Source organism: Hypanus sabinus, chromosome 11, assembly GCF_030144855.1.
Source record: "Hypanus sabinus isolate sHypSab1 chromosome 11, sHypSab1.hap1, whole genome shotgun sequence".
NCBI lineage: Eukaryota > Metazoa > Chordata > Chondrichthyes > Myliobatiformes > Dasyatidae > Hypanus > Hypanus sabinus.
The window spans coordinates 30449941-30471284 of record NC_082716.1 but is presented as its reverse complement, the minus strand read 5'-3'; the positions used below and the strand labels follow the sequence as shown (position 1 = coordinate 30471284).

Sequence of the window (21344 nt, the reverse complement as noted above, 5' to 3'; positions counted from 1 at the left end):
GAGATGGTTGAAGTTTCTGGGAATAGTTCACAAGGCGCAGGATAGATATGTCCCACAGAAGTAGTAGTTCTCAAATGGCAGGGGTAGGCAACTGTGGCTGACAAGGGAAATTAAGGACTGCATAAAAGCCAAGGAAAGGGCATATAAGGTAGTAAAAGGGATTGGCAAGTTGGATGATCAGGAAACTTTTAAAATCCAACAAAAGGCAACTAAAAAATGCTATAAGGGTAAAGATGAAATATGAAGGCAAACTAGCCAATAATATAAAGCAGGATACTAAAAGTGTTTTTAATAATACGAAGAGTAAAAGGGAAGAAATAGTTGATATTGGATCACTGGAAAATGATGCTGGTGAGGTAGTAATGAGGGACAAAGAAATGGCCGATGAACTTATTAAGGACTTTGCATCAGTCTTCACTGTGGAAGACACTAGCAGTGTGCCAGAAGTCTGTGAGTGTCAGGGAGTGTCATTGCTATTGCTATTACAAAGGAAAAAGTGCTAGGCAAACTTAAAGGTCTTAAGGTGGATAAGTCACCTGGACCAGATGGACTATATGCCAGAATCCTGAGAGGTTGCTGAAGAAATAACAGATGCATTGGTCATGATCTTTCAAGAATCACTTGACTCTGCAGTGGTCCCGGAGGATTGAAAGATTACAAATGTCACTCCACTCTAAGGAAGGAAGGAATGCAAAAGAAGAGATTATAGGCCAGTTAGCCTCACTTTATACGTTGGGAAAATGATAAGAGTCTATTATTAAGGATGAGGTTTCAGGGTAATCCGGGTACTTGGAGACTATTAATAAAATTAGTCAAGTCAGCATTGTTTCTGTAAAGGGAAATCTTGCCTGATGAATCTGTTACATTCTTCGAGGAAGTAACAAGCAGGGTGGACAAAGGAGAGGAAGTGGATGACACTTACTTGGGATTTTCAGGGGCGTTTGATAAGGTGCCATAGATGAGGCTGCTTAACAAGATAAAATCCTATGGCATCACAGAAAAGACACTGGCATAGATAAAGGAATGGCTGACGGGCAGGATTTAGATCATGGGTGGGCAAACTTTTTGACTTGTGGGCCACAAAGGGTTCTAAAATTTGAGAGGGGGGCTGGACCAGGAGCAGATGGATGGAGTGTTTTTGTAATACACCTCATAAGAGAAAATAAAATATCATGGGATATGTAGAAAACATGTGCTTTAATTTCAATTGAAAATGAACAAATGCATTACAACAAAATATCTGTCTTTGAAGTCCCATGGTATTTAGCTATTTATTGAAATGACTTTTAAAACACTGAAAATTAAATGAATAAAATACAGCTTTTTTAATAGTAACAGTTATTATTTTAAAGCATTGAAAATTCTGTTATCCTTCAAGATATTATCATCATCACTTTCCTCCTGACTGTCTTTATTTCAAAAACGGTAGGAGATGCAGGTCTACTTGTCCTGCTCCTTCTTATTCAATTGTCCCCTGTGCCAAAACTCAACAACGACCAGCACAAGGACAGAACAGTGGCAGTGCGCCAGTACGCGGAGCCCGTTATTTGATCTGGAGCGCATTTTTTATTTTGAGAACGTACGTGCACCTGCGCACTACTCATGTCCATCACTTAACAGAAATGACATGTAACATGTAAGGCTTATTGAAAAAAATATTTTCAAATGCATTTTTTACATAACGCAACGAAGAAACTTATTTTTAATTTCAGTGGGAACAGTGTTGTTGGTCTCCCTTTTTAGCCAGCGCATCAAAGTTTGGATTTAGTTTTGTTGTGGCGATTCTCAGGATGGATCTGAGGTGTTGGTCAGTTAACTTGGATCTGTGGCTGGCTTTGTTGATGTTCATTACGCAGAACACCTGTTCACACAAATAGGTAGAGCCAAACAAAGAGTAAAGCGCAAATGTGGAGTAATACGCTGCACCTCAACAAAGGTCAATGTATATAGAGTGTGTCATCTATTGGGAAAACGCCAGAATTGCGGGGAAAAAACGTTAACAAGGTTTATTAATATAACTTCATCAAGTTCTGCGGGCCGGATTAAAAAGCTTAATGGGCCGCATATGGCCCGCGGGCCGTAGTTTGCCCATGCCTGATTTAGATAATGAATTTGATGGCTTTGTGGTAAAGTTTGCACATGATACAAAGATAGGTGGAGGGGTAGGTGGTGCTAAGGAAGCAATGCAATTGCAGGAGGACTTGGACAAATTGGAAGAATGGGTGAAAAAGTGACAGATGGAATACAGTGTTGGGAAATGTATGATCATGTATTTTGGTAAAAGAAACAAAAGTGTAGACTATTATCTAAATGGGGAGAAAATTCACACATCAGAGGTGCAGAGGGACTTAGGAGTCCTCATGCTAGACTCCCAGAAGCTTAACTTACAAGTTGAACCTATGGTAAAGAAAGCAAATGCAATATAATTATTTATTTTAAGAGGCATAGAATGTAAAAGCAAGGAGATAATGCTGAACCTTTATAAGACACTAGTCAGGCCACACTTAGAATATTGTCAACAGTTTTGGGCCCCATATCTCAAAAAAGATGTGTTCTCATTGGACAGAGTCCAGAGGAGGTTCATGAGGATGATTCCAGGAATGAAGGATTAAAATACGAGGAGCATTCAGTCTGTACTCACTGGAATTTAGAAGACTGCGTGGGGATCACAATGAAATCCACCAAATGTTGAAAGAAGTAGATAACGTGGATGTGGAGAGGATGTTTCCCATGGTGGATGTACTTAAAACTAGAGGGTACAGCTTCAAAATTGAGGGGTTATTTTAGAACAGAGGTAAGGAAGAATTTTTTTTTAGCCAGAGTAGTGAACTTGTGGAATGCTCTGTCACAGATTGTGGTGGCGGCCAAGTCCATGGGTACATTTAAAGCAGACGTTAATAGTTTCCTGATTGGTCAGGGCATCAAAGGATATGGCGAGAAGGCAGGTGTATGGGGTTCAGTGGGATGTGGAGTCAGCCATGATGGAATGGTAGAGCAGAATCGATGGAGCTGAGTGGCCTAAATCTCTCCCTATGTCTTATGGAATCAGAATAAGGTTTAATATCACCGGCAATTGTCATGAAATTCATTAACTTTACTGCAGCAGTACAATGAAATACAGGATAAATAAATAGAGAAAAAACATAATTACAGTAAGCATATATACGTCTTTTAAACAGTTAAAATTAGTGCAAAAAAAAACTTTAAAAAGTAGTTCATGGATTCAATGTCCATTTAGAAGTTGGATGGCAGAGAAGCTACAACCTGTATCCACTCCATTTTGCCTACTGACAACAAGTCAACAGCAAATGCAGTTTCTCTGGTTCCTCACTCTGCTCCAAACCATATGGAACTTGTAACTCAGAATACTGCTCATTGACTATAGCTCAGCGTTCTGCACAATTATCCCATCAAACCTCATCAGGACCTGGGCCTCTGTATCTCCCCCTGTAACTGGATAGTCAACTACCTCTTTGTCAGACCTGGTCAGTGGGGATTGGTGAAAACATCTCCTCACTGAGCATAAACACTGGTGTACTTCACGGCTGCATGCTTAGCCCCTTGCCCTACTCTCTATGCACACGACTGTGGCTAACCAACTCCAATATCAACTTCAAATTCACCATCAACACTACTGTTGTCCAACGAATGACAGCTGGCAATAAATCACCTACCAGGGATAGACAGGTCATCAGGCTGAGTGATGCCACAAAAACAACCGTTTGCTCAACCTCAGTGAAACTAGAACTGATTGTTGACTTTTGTAAGGTGAAGAAAAACATGCACCAGTCTACAATGTGGGATCAGTGGTGGAGTCAGTGACTTTAAATTCCTGAATGTTAACGTATCAAGTAAAGGAGCTGAAGCTAGCACATAGGATGTAATCATAAGGAACGTTACCAGCATCTTCACTTTCTTTAGAGGTTCAGGTTATCATCGAACACTAACAAACTTCTACACAATACATGTTGAAAATATTGTGACTAGTTGTATTGTGGTCTGGTATGGCAGCTTCAAAGCACAGAAACGTATGAAGCTGCAGAGAGTGGTAGACCCTGCCCAATACATCACAGGAGGCATTGCTCAGAAAAGGCAATATCTATCGTGAAAGATCCCACCAGCTGGCCCATGCCATCTTTTTGCAGCTATCATCAAACAGGAGGTACAGAAGCCTGAAGACCTGTATCACAAGGTTCAATAAAAGTTATTTTCCTTTAAACATTTCGTTCTTGAACCACCTCGCAAAACCCTAATCCTGAGTCTATCAACACTATACTACTCCGACCACCTTGTTGGTGTTGTGTTTTCTTTTAAAATTGTGTATAATTTATGATTAATTTATGTTTTTCTTGTGAATGTTGCTTATATGATCCTACATGCCTGTGGTTGCTAAAAGTAACATTTTCATTGCACCTGTACATGCATATGACAATAAACTCAGCTTATGCATTTTCAGCTGTTCAACCTTCTTAAATGCTAGCTGTGGCTCAGATTTCTCTCTAAGTTGTGGGTTTAAGTCCGATTCCAGATACGTAAACAAAAAATTCTACATTAGTGCTCCAAAATTTGGAGGAGATGTTACACAAAGGCCTGGTCTGGTACATCAATTGAAAATTAAAAATTATAAAAGAGCAGAGTTCACCAGCAGTGTTTTGGCCAATATCCCTCAATCAACATAAGTTACATTGATGACTTGGACTTTATCATATTTTTGCTTTTGAAAACTTGTGCAGTAACTGGCTGTTGCATTTTTCATTTGTATTTCATCATTGGCTGTTAAGCAATTTGGAGCAACTTAAAATCATGAAAGGCACATTATAAACTCAAAAATATTTTGCAAACTACAAAATGCACTCATCTATGGAGAAGCAGCATTTTAATGAAGCTTATTATTCCTTGTTTTTGAACTGAGAAAGATAGTTGCTTATTCCTTAATACTAACGTGCAGCTAAGGCAATCATTTTTCATGTTCTTTGCTGTATTTCTTCTATACAAAAACATATTAACAAAAATCAAAAAGGAATTTCACATAAAAATGTACATAATCTGTAAATCCAAGCTATGTTTTGCAGAAATTACATGTTTCACTGTCTTCTATATCCATACTCCTAATGTTTATATTGTAGCTACAGCTTACTGTCAAGGCAGATAAGCTCTCCCAAAATTGTTAGATTACTTTGAAAGCCAAACTCACATGATAAAGCCTTATTGTACACAATAAAACCAGCTGGTTTGGAATGCATCTTACTTAACAAATGAGTTTTAGAATGAATAAACATGTTATACAAAGCACTGAACTTGTTTTCAAAGGGATATGTTTCTATTGCAATGAAGTAGTTATCTGCAATAAGATTTTTCATTAATTATTATGATAAAATTGATATACAGATTAATTATGTTCTATTCTATAGAACGAAAGGTGCAATTCAGTTGAATAAACAAACACAGCTATACCATCAGCTAAACTTGTCTACCATTTTGGCCATGTTGCCTAGATTTCTATTAGCAATAGGCACAGACAAAAACAGAGAATTTAAAACTTACTGGATTGCATAGTCTTTGCAGAAATTATTTGTGTGAATGCTCCTAAACCATGCTCTGAGCGAGCTGCTAAACGGAAGTAGTAGGTTTTATCTGGCTTCAGTCCTTCCACAGTGTATGAAGATTTAGGGTCAAAGATTACATGTTCCTGCAAGGAAAATTCAGTGAGTCTCGAAAACATTAACTGTTTCTCTCTGTATTTTTCTTTGAACACTACCTATGTTGCACACTGTAAAGTATACGGCACAAGTAACAATTTGAGCTACATTAGATGCAGAGAATGAGAAGAATTTACATAATACAACAATTTATATTATTATTTACATAAATTACACGGCACCAAATTTAAATTCCTTAATCTTGGAAAAGAAGTAAATAAATGCCAAATCTAATGCAAGAGAAGTATGTAGTTATAAGGATCTATAAAAGATTAAAAGACAAAAGATTAGTATCAAAACAAAGTGAATTGCGTCGTTTGTGTCAAATCAAATCAGTGAGGATGTGCTGGGTAGCCTGCAAATATTGTCGCGCTTTTTGCCCACAACCTACTACCCTTACTAGTACATTTTTAGAATGTCAAGGAAACCAGAGTACCCCAAGGAACCCCATGTGGTCATGTGGAGAATGTATATAATTCCTTACATTAGCACTGAGAATTGAATTCCAACTGGGAACTGCTAGCGCTGCAAAGCAATGCACTAACTTCTATGCTACCACACTGCCCTAATTTCATATAGTTATTTACACAGTACAGTACTTGACACCTGCTATTGTAATTTCTTTGTTCTGCACTGTTAACTCTAAAATGTAAAATCTACTAAAAACATTTTTGAAGTTCAAATGTACATCCATTAAACTTGCTTTGGTTGACACATCCAATACTCCACTTCCCAGTTATTTTAGTCTTTTAACTGTCCTCACTTCTAAACAGCCTTTTAAAAAAAACATTTAAAAGTTTCTTACTACCAATTTATAATTTCATGACTGAAGGACCTTTTAAGACAAAGAAATGCTTGTTGTTTTCCAGACATTTTTAAACTCAGTGATGTGAGCTTACAAAAAAAATATTTAAAACTATGTCATACTCCTGCCCATGCTTCATTTGCACTTACAAGTTCAAATCCCAGTCTCCACTGAAGTATATAATTGGGTAACAATGTGCAAGGTACAATTTGTTTTATCATGCACAGAGAAACACATAGTTCTAACACCAAACCAAAGCCCCCTATTATCTGGCATATATTGCTTTCATTAAACTTCCAACTCCAAATTACACTGGAATTGCTAGTAAAGCCATAATCATTAAAGCCTTTGCACTGACTAACTCTGAGAACACTGCATCTTCCTTTCTATTTTCAGCCCCAAGAGATGTGGACACCATCATACCTCTTTGCCATCAATCTCCTCAGAATACATCAGTTCATATTTGAGTATTTTCTCTTGTTGACGCAACACCCAAGAGAGCACAATGCTGGTATCAGACTCTGCCTCAGCTTGGAACTCAGCAGGCTGAGCAGGAACTGTAGAAGAATAATGTTCAAAGTAAAGAGAACAATTAACATTCAACCCAAGTATATTCCTTTCAGACATACAACTTTACACATTAATTTTCTTGAATTTACCATGCGTCAGCATAAACTTCAAACAAACAGTCCTTTATTAAACTATTTCAATTACCTTATTTTATTAACTATTATTTTCAATACAGGAACTTATGCTGTGTTGACTACTGTAATTATTTGAACATGGAAGAAAAATCTGCTGGCTCGGAGGCAATTAACTGGGCAGTTACTTGGGACAGTTGAGAACCAGTTGAAATCTTGTCTTCATCCACTAATTCCACTTTGGGACACTTGCACTGTGCTTTAGTACTCCTCATGAAATTCAACAAGCAGTGTAAACTAATCAAAATTTCCAGCTGTTAAGCTGAGAAATCTGCCCATTGAATCAGTGGCAGGATAGCCTGGAATAAGTAGTGGGGTCCAATTGAAATTCGTGGGAAGAAACAGCTGTCATACTTCAGTAAATAGACATACAGTACTCAATTATTTGCATGTTCTTCATTGATGTTCACATTCAGTGTCAGTGTCAGTTTTGACATCATGCTTTCTGACGGTCAAAGTCATTCAGGGAGTGCAAGGCCTTGTTGATCCAGTGAAAGTTGACCACCTGAACGACCACACCAATGCTGGAAGAAACAGACAACTACCTATTTTCTTCACTGACACTGTATGATCCAGGCAATGTTCTTTTATTAGGATATCTGAAGCTACATAGAAGCAATGAAAGCAGATATCACTTCTGGTAAATACAAAAATCACATTTTAACAAGTTTAGCCATGCAAATCTGCAGGCATACTGCTACTACACAGCACATTTTTTGTGCAATGCCAATGCTACTTCACCTTTAAACAAGATGTTCCATATTCTTTTTTTTTAAATCGAGCCATAAATGCTGGAACAAATGTTTGAGCATAGGCAGCAAACATTCGTAGACATTTTTGGTTTGGAAAATTCACAATGAAATTTAATCTTGTTCTCAGATAATAATTGAACATGATCTTTCAGTTGTCACTGGCTAGCTTTAAGTAATGGGAATGTCTCAAAGTACATTATACAGAAGCCAATGGACATACTGTACTAGGAAAAGTATTAACTTAATGACCATACATGAGATCACCTGCGTTACCTAGTCAGTAGCACTCTTCTTTCTGGGGAAAACACATGGCTGTGATTACAATATATGTATGATATAAAAAATAAAAACAATTTTGCCCAATATAAATCAGATGATCCCGGCTGGGTGGCAAAATGAAAGCAATAGTTGCACTCAATATTGTTTGATTGACAGCTGTTGTGAAATACAAGTTTTTAGTTCACTGGCTGTGGATATCACTTAGTGCCCAACATTAATTATTCGTGAATTAAGTGGTTTAGTAGCCATTTTAGCTGAAAAATAATCACCAACACTGTGGCTCTGGAGAGCAACAGATTTCCTAATGAGAGACGTTGATAAACTGGATGTTTTTAAAAAAAAAAATGACAATCTAGCAGTATCACAATAATTGATGTCAGGTTTTAATCTCCAAATTTATTTAATTACTTGAGTTTAAATTCTCCATCTGTTGTAATGGGATTCAAAGTCATGTCTTGAAATCAATAATCCAAAGTCAATTGATTCTGGTTCAGTAGCTTAACCGCAATGCAATTGCACCCTTGAAAATATATTGAAAATGAGTCACCATTCTTTACAAAGGAAACTGCTTATTCATTTAACTTTATGACAAGAATCTGAGTATTGCACAGTAAAATCTTTCATCCAATCTGATAGTTCTAACAGCAAAATACATTGGACAATTTGTAGTAATTCAGATGTATACTACTGGAGAGTTAAAATAGGTATTTAGATGATAGAAACCAGTTGGCTTCAACACAGCATATAGTGTGTATGTGTATGCGTGTGCGTGTGTGTAAATGTATAAATAAAACAGGTTACTATCTACTAATGCTACCAAAATATTGCGGTCATGGAGATTAATCGTCATATATGCATTTAGTTTAAAAGTGAAATTTTTAAATAGCCATTAGTGGAAAAATTATGTGACTTACCTCCTTGTTGGGTTTTAACTTGTATTATATCAGATAGTGGTCCATTCCCCATTGAGGTGAATGCCAGTACCTGGATGCTGTACGTGGTGCCTGTTGTTAAGCCACTGATGGTGGTTAGGTGACTATCATCCAAGTTATGCTTGTTCCACATATTCAGGGACAACTTGGGTTCAGTTGTATAGTAGACCCGATAACCCCGAATCTGCCCATTGGGTTCTTCCGGCTCCTTCCACTGGATTAACATAGTACTGGCACTGAGCATACGTGCCTGAACTTTCAAAGGTGGGCTTGATGGAGCCTGTTCACCTGTCCGGGTTTCAACTATTTCACTAGGAGGTCCTCTGCCAATATTGTTTACTGCAATAATTCGAAATTCATATTCTGAGTATGGGCTCAGACCCCCAATGCTATATCGTGTAGTGGCAACCCCATCCACCTCTTGGAAAGGTCCTGCAGAGGATTTTGGTTTATACTGAATCACATAGAATGGTATCATTTCCATATTTCCTGATTCCCATGTCAGTGTAACACTGGTAGCTGTTGTCTCTGTAACACTTGCCATAGTTGGTGGCTTTGGTAAAGCTAGAATGCACAAACAGTTATACTTAGAAGTTACTTGAAGGTGCAAAATAAACATTTAGATGAGTGAAATAAATAAATGTCACTTTACTAACTCAACATATGGCTAATTACATTTTAAAACTAAATCAGTATCACAATGTAAGAAATCAGAGAAAAAAAGTCTTGAATATGAACTATACCTTAAACTGTACTGAAATAATTGCCTGACAAATTACCACCAACTGTTATGCTTCATTATGTCCGTGATGCAGAGATACAGGCCTTTCAGCCCATTATCTTTTCTTTGAGGACCCATTTACACTCATCCTATTTTTACTTTCCTCTCATTCCCATTATCTCTTCCCAGATTCTGCCATTCCCTGCACACTAGGGGTAATTTACAGTGGCCATCTAAGGAAGTGCTTAGGACATAGGAGAAAAATGGAGCAGCCAAAGGAAACCTGTGGTTACAGGAAGAACATGCAAATTCTACAAAGATAGCAAAAAGAGGAGAAGATTGTTGCCAGAGCTTGAGAGGCAACAGCTCAACAAGGTGTGCTGCAAGTGCAAACTTACTAATTTTTCTTAGAGAGAAATCCATGCACTGTAAAATGGAACATAGAACCATACAGCACAGGAATAGGCGCTTCAACCCACAATATTGTGCCAAACCAGTTAGAAATCAAATAGCCAACAAAACTAATCTCTTCTGCCTTCACATTGCCCATATTCTTCCATTTTCTTCACATTCATGTGCCTATCTAGACATCTTTTAAAAGTCCTTAACATATCAGCCTTTACCACCACCTAAAGCAGTGAATTCTAGGCACCCACCACTTGCCTCATGTAAAAACTTGCCCCGCACATCTACTTTGAAATTACTTCCTCCCATCTTAAATGCTTGCCATCTGGTATTAGACAGTACAACCCCAGTAAAAAAGCACTGGCTATATACTCTATTCATACCTCTCATAATGTTATAAACCTCTATCAGATCTCCCCACATCTGCCACCACTCCAGAGAAAACATCGTATCAATTTGTTCAGCTACTTTCGGAGAGCTATGAACTTGGACTCCCCCACCCACCTGCATTTTCATCCAGGTCGTTTATGGTATTTACATCACAAACAGCAGAGGTCCCAGTACAGATCCCTGCAAAACATCACCATTCACAAACCTTCAGCTAGAGAAAGTCCCTTCGACCAGTACCCTCTGTCTTCTATGAAGAAACCAGCTCTGAATCTGAATGGAAAACTCACTATGGATCCCATGCGTCCTAATCTCCTGGATGAGCTTCCCATGAGGCACCTTGTCAAACACCTTACTAAAATTTATGTAGACAACATCGACAGCTCTACCACCCTCATCATCTCATCAAGAAACTGAATCAAGTTAGGAAGATACAACTTGGCCCACACAGAGCCACGCTGTCTCTCCCTAATTAGGCTATGGTTTCCAAATGCTCAGAAATCCTATCCCTAAGAATTCTCTCCAGTACTTCCCCACCACTGATGTGAGACTCACTGGCTGCAGTTCCCAGGATTATCCCTGGTTGCCTTCTTGAACTAATGCTAGCAGGGAAGTTATTTTATCAAGTAAGATTAAACAAACAGCTGCGGCACATTTCACTTTTAGGTGAAGAACAGCATAAACCAGAAAGGAAAAGTTAAGTAGCACAATTCATCAAATAAGATGTACATCTAATTAATGAAGATCCTCTTGTACAATAAAATGGGACTTTTGAGCTCACAGTCTACTGCACTGATCCTGCACATTATCATTTACCTGCACTGCATTTTTTCAATAGCTTTTACATTATATTATGCTCTGTTATTACTTTACCATATTCTAGTTTAATGCCCTGGATTAGGATTTGAACTGTATGAACAGCATGCAAGACAACTTTTTCACTGTATCTTGGTACATGTAACAATAATAAACCAATAGTAGTGTTGATACTATAGGCATATTTTTATTGATTTACCTTTAACAGTTATTTGTGCTGTTGCCTCAATGACACCCAATGAAGACATGGCAACACAAGTGTAGCTCCCGGATTCCTTGATATTAACCAGTTCCAGAACATTCCGCCCAACAGGCATATCTTCTTCTGGTGTCAGTTCCACTGCTCCATTCACCCATTTCACATAGGGCATGGGTGACCCCACAGCTACACAAGTGAGGTTGACGCTGCCTCCTGGCATCACTTCATGGCTAGTGGGTGGGATAGAGAACCGCGGGGGGACACGGCGCACTGAAAAGGAAGATATTTCTGGTAGTAACACAAAATACCAACTCAGAAATATTACCACGCACTGAACACAAGCTCCATCCACCCACCACACCAAAGTTTCTTGGTAAAGACTGGTTGCTCCATTAAGAACATGAACTGCAGTAATAAAAAAGCTTGGAGCTTTTTAATAATAATACAAGCACCAGGCAACAATGTTTATAGTATACTGCAAATTAATCCTTTATGAAGAACAGAAAACTTCTACTCCATTTGGCATTTCTAATCGAGCAAGGAAAATATGCACTCCACTTGAATCAAAGGCAGTATTTGTAAATGAAATAATTTGGCTTAGAATGTAAAATTGTTATCATTTATTTAAATATCTATTTTAATTAAAAAGCAGCACTTGATAATAGTTTTAGTAATTTAAGATGCAACAGATCGTTTGGAAATTTAGTTCAGATTTCTGTTTCGGCTGCCTGGGTAGCATGCAGAAATAGCAAATTAATTCATGAGGTATTTTGAATTTCTTTATTTTTCAGGTCACCCTGCAGTACATGAAGAGGGAATGAACTAGCAAACAGGAAATACCAGAGTGATCCAGTGATTTATACTCCAATTTAGCTTTTCTATAGGGATGTATTCTGCTACACTACGTTTTGTAACTCTCATATCAGCAGTAACAATGAGCCCTACCATGTCATAAGCACAGCAGTATGTTAACTCCTCCTATTAACTTCACCTATAAGTTCTCTAAATAAGCGAAACATTATTAACATGCAATCACAAATGCAATAAGGAATCATTTTTTCAGAATCCAGAACACCTTGGTCCCTGGAGACAGATATCTATACTTGCGCTCCTTCTGTATTGTTCTTACAATCAAAATATGTGTGAGGATCCATATACAGTAGAAACAAGAATAACTGCTTAAAATATTGCATGCATTTGTTTCTTTTCAGAACTTAAAATATGGAAAGCTTAAAACTAAAAGATGCATCATTCATTTTTTTAAAGGAAAGGTATAATTTCAAGTGTTATTACTGCAGTTTCCAACAAAATATGTTTGTAGTGGGCTAGTAAATTGTACAAAAATGGCAGACTGCAGAACACCACATTTTATTTTCAACTCTTGAAACAAAATTAAATCTGTAAGATATTTGTAAAGGTACAAGCTTGTGCATTACATCAAGTAAATAGTAGGGAAATATGGTGATTTAAAAAAAATAATAATTTTGCACCTGAAATATGTCTTTGCAGATTTTCCGATAGAATAAGAACACTATAATTTCATCTGGTAAGAAGTCATTTAAGAGTAATGTAGTGGGGTTGCTCTAACTGACCACCAATCACCCTGTAAATACCAGGCCAAGATAACTGCTTGCCACACTGCTGGACATACTTGGCTTGATTACAGAGATAATAATCACCTAAAATTGGCTTTGTGTGATTAAGTTTCATTCCTAAGTGGTTCTCTCCATGTCTTGGTATAGGGGAAAATAAGGAAAAGAACTGTATCATTGTTGCCTATTCAAAAAGCTGTAAGTTGGGAATTAATCACCCATACTAGATCATCTTTCACTACAAGCTGCAAAGGGAGAAAAATCTTCAAATGTGGTGCACTTGCAACTACCAAATTTGCAAATTGGAATACCTTTGATAACATACTTTCTAAAAATTACAAAACTTCAGGTAAACCATCCTTCATAACACCCAATGTAATAGCTAACATACTGCAAGAAAAAATTCATAGCCGGTGGCTTCAAAACATTAAAATATTATTTAAATATAGATTCTCCAAGAAAAGTGTTCTTTGGTACACATCAACATCATTTTGCTAGAGTTACAGTGTCATGACCTTGGTCAATAGTAGGGCATTATCAATACTATTTTATCTGCTTAACACTATAATGACTGGCTTATATTAGCTGCAGTGTTATAGAGCTTGTCTGTTCTTCTCCATACTGACGTTTTGCTCCTGTTACTATTTAATGTGCAAGTAGTTACGGAGAACATCCCCGCCATTATTCATGGGAATGGAAATGGTTTCACGTGATGGCGATTTATCAAACTGAACATCTCCAGACTATTAAATGTTGATCACTGCAGTCTTGTTTAACAAAAATGAAACCGCTTTTGGATAATAACTTTAGAACAGATATTGGAAATGGGGAGTTCATTTTCACTGCACCAAAAATTGCAGTGACCAATTTACAAAAGCTTGCCACATAAGCTAAAAATGCAATGTGCTTACATTCAATCATCATGCATCAAGCCAACAGCTCCCATGCAGTTTAATGCAAGAAGTTAAAGAATCAAAATAAAAGGGAACAAAGAGCTAATTCAATGTGGAAATAAATGGTTTGTACGAAATTTCACAGACATGACACATCATGCACTCAAGTATGTCAGAATTTCACAGGGGCATATCTACATTATCAGATGTTTGCAATGGAACCATAAAGCTATAAAGAATAGATGTTAACTATCAGAACTGGGATGGATTCCTGATATCACTGAACAATTTCTTATTTTATACTGCACATTTGCCTGCATTTAGAAAGTTCCAAAAGCGTAGACCAAATGACACTTCAATAAAGATACCATGCTTAATTGTGCTAGCTTTGTGTTAAAACCATGAACAAACAACATGTCCAAATTCTTATTTCATAATATTCTATTTGTGGAACCAATTGTAGCAACTGGCCTGCTGAGTTCCTCCAGCATTTTGTGTGTGTTAACTGGAAATAATTTGAGTTAATTATATGAATTTCCACCACCAGAACTGAGCAATCAGAACAACATTATTTAAATGCAGAGAGCCTGCCAATGCAGAATTTATAACGCCTAATTTTATGAACCAGACGGCCCTATGACAGCAACCAATCTTATCTCTGATCTCTACAAATGTGATTCTACAATTACAATTGGGATGTAGAGGACGATCTACTCATGTTCTACCCAAAATAAATTAAACCAATAGAAACGAAAATATTAACTATTCCTATCTAACAATTTTTAGATAGAATTGAAGCCTCCACTATAACAGAAGTTTCTTATAAAGGCGGCTGCTAAAAATGAGACCATGATACAAAAGATCTGCTGTTAATAAATAAAACTGCCAGTAATAACACAAAAAAAACATAGGCATGGAAAAATCGGCAGCACGAAACAGGCAAAAAATTGCATCAAATAAACTAGTTAACATTCAAAATATTTAATGGATGATGATATCATTACTCTGGACCTGACACAGAAGTGGAATCTAGTTTGGGCAAGATGTCCAACACAACTATAGTCTCGGTGTACTAGTTTAATCTGCTAACAAGCCAAATTTTGTTCAATTTACACAAACTGACAATTCAAATTCAGCCTTCTCAATAACATCCATCCCAGTTCCAGTTGAAACCAGGGTTCAACTGATACTGATGTCAGCACTGGCCAATGCTAGGACATTATCTCATCTTGGCATGCTGTGCATAAGAGTACAGGAGGTACACTATTTTGAAAGTTTTCTAAAATTGGGGGGGAAATTGCTTAAAATTGTTTGTAAGCATAAATATTTTTAAAACTTGGTTTACAAATGAGATACTTCCAACTATAATTGATAACTTCATCATCACTAAGCTGTTGAAGCCTTTTAATTTTAATCCTTCATGTTTGCACTTTCCAACTTCTATTTAACCTTGTCACCTAGCATTGGTAGCAAGAACATTTCTGAATGGAGACTGCAGCATGATGCTTTTATTTGTTAGATGTAACATTTGTTGTTACATAAAGAACAAAATGCAGGCAGAATGTTGGCAGGCAGAACTACAAATATTTCAAGCAAGAATCTATTATATTAAGCACAAATTCACAGAGGAAAAATAAAGAGGGAGAAAATAATAATTCAACATGCACTGACAGATTCACATAACATTAGCATTGAGCATATATTGATTACTCTGTCACTTTCAAGCTGGTAGCTGATATGTTTAATGGCTTTAAATTAGGCCATTATTGGTTCTATAGAGACCTCAAATGATGCTGTCAGCCAAGAGACAATAAAAAAAGTTATGCAAACACTCTTTTAAAAAAGATTGACATTGTCTACACTTGGAATTAGATTTTAAAGTGATGACCAGAAGGGTGGAAAGCACTGATGTAGCCAACAGTGATATGATCCAGTTACAAGTCCAGTTTTTCTCCTTCGTTTTCACTCTCCAATAAAAAGGAAATAAATAGAAAGGAAAAAGAAAATCTAAACTACTAAGTATATCTAAACACCTGAATAACTAGGAGAAATAGATGTGCAGAAAAGAACTAAGTTTGAATCTTAGCTAGGGCATATTTAAGATGCTCTGAAAATTTTGTTACAATGGGTATTTTCACAACTTTGCAGTCACAGTTTCGTTATTTACGAAGATATGAAATAAATGGTTAATGATGAAGCAACAGGGGTTGCCACTTATCTCAAAGGTTACTGCCCACAAAGATCAGTAATCACTGTGGTGAGAGGTTCCTCTAAAAAATGTGACTGGCTGAGGTCCTGTAAGCAACATGAAAGACACCACCTAAATTTAAATCTGTTTTCTTAATACAACAAACTTAGATATTCTGAATACTTATAGTGGTATTGGTTTATTAATCATTCAAAACTCGTATTACTTTGAGGGATTTTCTTTTAATTCTTTGTGAAAGGCTGCCTGCAAAGCAGTTTGGCAGATGCACAAGGAGATACAACAGTCCTACAAATGCTTACTTTTCTTCTGCATTCTTGGGACGGTTCATATTAAGAGACAGATAGATATGGAGAAAGGGCTCCTCAGATTATTGTTGAAACACAACGGTGACCAATAGGAATACTCGGATGTAGAAAAAGAGCCCATTATCATCATTGTGTGTTACAGAGTTATTACAGAGACAATAAAGAAATGGAAGAAATGGGCCAAAGGTGGGAAGAAAAAATTGCTAGAGATAACAAGATACAACTGGTGTAACTGAGTGGATTGCTATGCCAATTAGGAGACAATAAAGAGGCAAATAAGTGCAAAAGAACTTCCAAAAATACAATAAATCAACTTCAGACTTTAGAAAGAATTAATTTACATTATAGGCATGAGAAACTCCACAGAAGCTGGAAATTTACATCACAGAATGCACTTCATGGCATAAGTACTTTCTAGAGGTTATCAACACTAATCAAGAAAACCTCATTTTTATTGACCAATTCGATTTCCTACAGAAAACATTACGCAAATAAGCCAAGATCTTTAATACATATGTTTCGGATTTGATATTTTAAGGCTCAACACTTCACCAAAATTTAAATGATCAAACCATGGTTGCATAATTAAATCAATGAATATTACTTAGAAAGTATGAGTAAAACCACTTTAGGGGGCTTTGCATTTTAACCTAATTCTGAGGTCTTTCCAAGCATGTTAAATATCTGTTTGATAAAGAACCTTTTGAAACCAATTAAAATCATAACATTGCCCTGATGTGTATATGTCTGCATTACAAAACCTGAGATGATGGAAAAAAAGGAGTTAAACTCCATATGAATCTATAAATTTGCCCAATTGTATACTATTTTAATCTATTAGAATATTTCAATCAAATTGCCATAGTATTTCACATCAAGGGAGCTACACAGAAATGATTGACTATTGTTAAAAAAAATTCCGGTGGATAAATGAAATCAGATTCAGAAACTTGTTTATTTGTAAGAAACTACAACATATCTTAAATAAAATCTCAGAACTTTTTTTTTTAAAAGAAGCCCCAACTGCTTGGTTTAACAAGGATAACATTTCAAATAATAATACTAACCCCACCATTGTAGCTGCTAGAAAACAGCAGGTGGTGTACAAGTAAAATCCCCAAGCTAGATATAGTGTTATTAGATATTAATGGGAAAATACTGCAGATGTAGTTCCACAGTTTTTCTCCCCACAAGTATAGCCTGATCTGAATATACCAATACTTTTGTTTTCTAAATTTACCAAGGTATGATTATTTCTGCTAGCATCTATATTTACAATTCATATTAACTTTTAATGCTCCAGAATACTAATTTAGGAAGTAGATTTGTTTGTGCTAATAGCAGTTCAATTTTTGAGCAAGCTGATACATGTATGAAATAATAGGATTTGGTATGATGAGAACATGAAATCTGAGCAAAAATATAAGAGCATTTTTAAAAGCTGATTTTCAATCTGGGCTTTGAGGATGACTGCTTCAAAATAATGCTCATGCAGCTACCAACTGTGAAAGAAGCAGAGCGCAAGCAGTTGAGATTCTCCTCGTGGCACATTGCAAAGCCAGTGACTAAGAACAGAAATCAACATTATCATGCAGCACACTGACACTTCCATAAGGTTTTAAAGACACTTAAGCAGAAAGTCATTAGATTCCAACAGGTAGGGCTGGGCTGTGACTGGCAAGGAACCAGAAACCCCAGCTCTCCTCTGTCTCACTACAGGACAATCCGTTTGGCGTGGCGTAGATGGATAAGAAGTGAAAGAGACCAACCTTCTCGCTGATCTGAGAGATGAAGGGTTTGATGGTAGAGTGCAATGAGGATGAGGAGGGAATAAAAAGACAAGGAAAAACACAGAGAGTAAAAACAGGCCAGGCTTCATCAATCCTCTCAGCACTGAAAAAATAAGACAAGACAATAGCATGGTGGTTTTCAGCTTCACACACGCATGCACGCACTCACACAGACACACACGCACCCACACAAAAAGCACAAGATTAATTGTTTTTGAATAATGATATCGTGTGTCACACACCTGAAAAAATTACCTCTGTACATGAGGATATTTAACTTTACAATTACATTTGCTGGAAGGGAAAGTAGTTATGAAATACATAAATAACACACAAATTAATTAATTCTGGGCTGGGAAGTGCCATGTCGACCTCGACAGTTTAAAAAAAACATGAGGCAACTACTTCAGCAAATGGGATTTACTTACAGCATATCAGGCAGCACACACACAGATCTTCCCAACTTGTAATATTATCCCTTGCTTTAAAAAGTAATAAAAAGTGATCATAAATAAATTTGACCATTTTTGTCACTAAATGGCACTATACCTTACAGGCCTTTAATCATGATTGGAATTTCAATTGTACTTGGAAATTTATCAAGTTTTGGCATTTTGACATGTTTCAATTCTCTTCATTTATTCTGTTTTACTCTGTACTTCACTTCCCAACCTTTCTCTTATTTGCAATACTTTAAAAGGAAAAGAAAGGAACAAAATACAATAATGTTGTCAAGAGTGCCCACCAAATTGTCTTTGTGTTCTAGTCAAATAACATGGATCGGAATATTGATAAGTGCAAAGAAATTAGTGATAACATTCACACACAGATGCATACATGCACAAACACGCAGCTGAAGTATCCTGTTCTTTGAAACTGGGTTACCTTAATTGTAGTCAGATGAGTTATATTAAAACTGAAATTTCAAGATAAAGGTTATGACACAGGTCTGTAAGCTTGAAATGGGTGCGAAAACAGGAAAAAATGCAATAAAACAAATATTTCAGTGTTCATTTAACAAGGATGATTAATACTTCATTCAGGACTTGGTTTTAACACAAACAGAATGGCTGAAATAGCACAGCATCACGAGTTTAAGTATTCAGGCAATGTTTACAACTGATTTTATTTGCAGATTCGATTATTTCTAAGCATTTTCTCAAAAATAAGACATTACTTATGCCCCTTTCAAATTAATGGGAATGCTGCTGAATGTCAATTTTCAATTCTCCTGGCACCAATGGTATGCCCCATGATTTACAAATTGATCAATTTCAATGAAGATCTGAGAATATAGGTTTTGAAACCTCTTCAGAATGTATTCCCATTGAACTATAGGGTGTGCTTAACAAATCTGATGTAATCCAATAATAAATCAACCGTTCTTCATCATTAATTCCCAGGCTTAATGTGAAAGAATCAGAAATATATTAAATAGGAAATCAAATCATCCACAGTGGCTTAACCAGTCAAAAAGACCTAGCCAGTTTTAGTCCATTTCCAGCACTTGGTGTGCAACATTTTAGTTTAAAAGGTGAGTTAAATAATACAAAGATTTCTGCATCTATAACTTTTTCAGCCATTGTATTATGGAAACTATATATCATTGGGGTTAAAATATTTTCAGCTTCTGTTCATCACACTAAAACGCTTTGTACCTGGTATTGACTCGGTTACAGAAATCTTACTGAGTCTCAAGAGAAATCTACTTATCCACTGTTTTGGCAAAACTTCTCAGTTTCCACTGCTATAAAGAAAACCTATTCAACTTTTCATTAGATGTTCTGTTTCATCCGTCCTGCCAAAGTCAATCATTCTCTTCTTTCTCATGCAAAATACTCTTTCTATATTGTGGCAATCAGAGAGTAGCAGTACTCTAGCTGCTGTTTGATCTGCATATCATGCTATTTACTGTATTTACTTTCTACAATTAAATTCATAAATAAAAGTATTCTGTGTGCCTTCTTACCTGCATCAACCATGTTTCTTGCTGCCTTCAGGAATCTACGGGTATTTCTACATTTAACTTACCTTATTTTTGCCTTGTTTGCTCTTCTCAAATGCATTACCTCACATTTCCCTAGACTGAATCTTACTATTGTCCTGCACACCTCATCAGCCCACTGATTTCTAGTCCACAGCTTTCTTTCTTACTTAGTGTCAGATGACAGAGAAATTTGCAAATAAACCAATGTGTGTAGTTCTCACAATTTTAAATAAGGATACTTCAGAATTACAAGATGAAAGTCTAGTCTCTTGTTATTTACCAAAATCCCTGGTCAGGACTTCTGCATAATACCAACCCCACAGATCTGACAACCCAGTAGAAGCAAGAAACGGTGAAAATGAGACAGGGTTATTGTGCCCTTTGGATGAACAGGTGATGACGTGCTTTGCTAGTAGATTACCCCTGAAGCCAGGTTGGGTTCATGTGACACTTAAAGATCATTATTTTGAGAGGCTCTTGGGATGTGATGGTCTATACTTAAGTTGTCCTTACACATCAAATGCAGAGACAGAGCTATGAAAACAGATCAGAATCAGGTTTATCACTGGCATGTGACTTGAAATTTGCTGACATTTTTAAAAAAAGTAGTGTTCAAGTGGAAATTATAGATGAACAAAATTGGATTAGGAGCAGAATTCTAAAAAAAAAGACAAGAAAAAAAATGCATGAGGAAAATCTGTGTGTAACTGACCAAAAACACAGGAGACAAGAGGAAATCAGAGGATCAAGACAGAGGTAGTTAAGCATATCAACACGTACAACAAGCTGGATGAACTCAGCAGGTCGGGCAGTATCCGTTGAAATAAGCAGTCAATGTTTCGGGTCATGTCCTGACGAAGGGTCTCGGCCCG

General features: G+C 36.7%; 1 protein-coding gene across 4 annotated transcripts in view; it reads right to left on the bottom strand.

Annotated features, from left to right (window-relative positions):
* Positions 1–21344, bottom strand: part of LOC132401802 (receptor-type tyrosine-protein phosphatase F-like) — a 362488-nt gene that overhangs the window by 131965 nt on the left and 209179 nt on the right. For all 4 annotated transcript variants that reach the window (XM_059984024.1, XM_059984023.1, XM_059984025.1 and 1 more), the window contains exons 7-10: positions 11697–11966; positions 9151–9732; positions 6928–7061; positions 5545–5689 (exon numbers count right to left, since the gene is read on the bottom strand). In XM_059984024.1, coding sequence (XP_059840007.1) covers positions 5545–5689; positions 6928–7061; positions 9151–9732; positions 11697–11966 — 1131 coding nt within the window. The remainder of the gene's footprint in view (positions 1–5544; positions 5690–6927; positions 7062–9150; positions 9733–11696; positions 11967–21344) is intronic.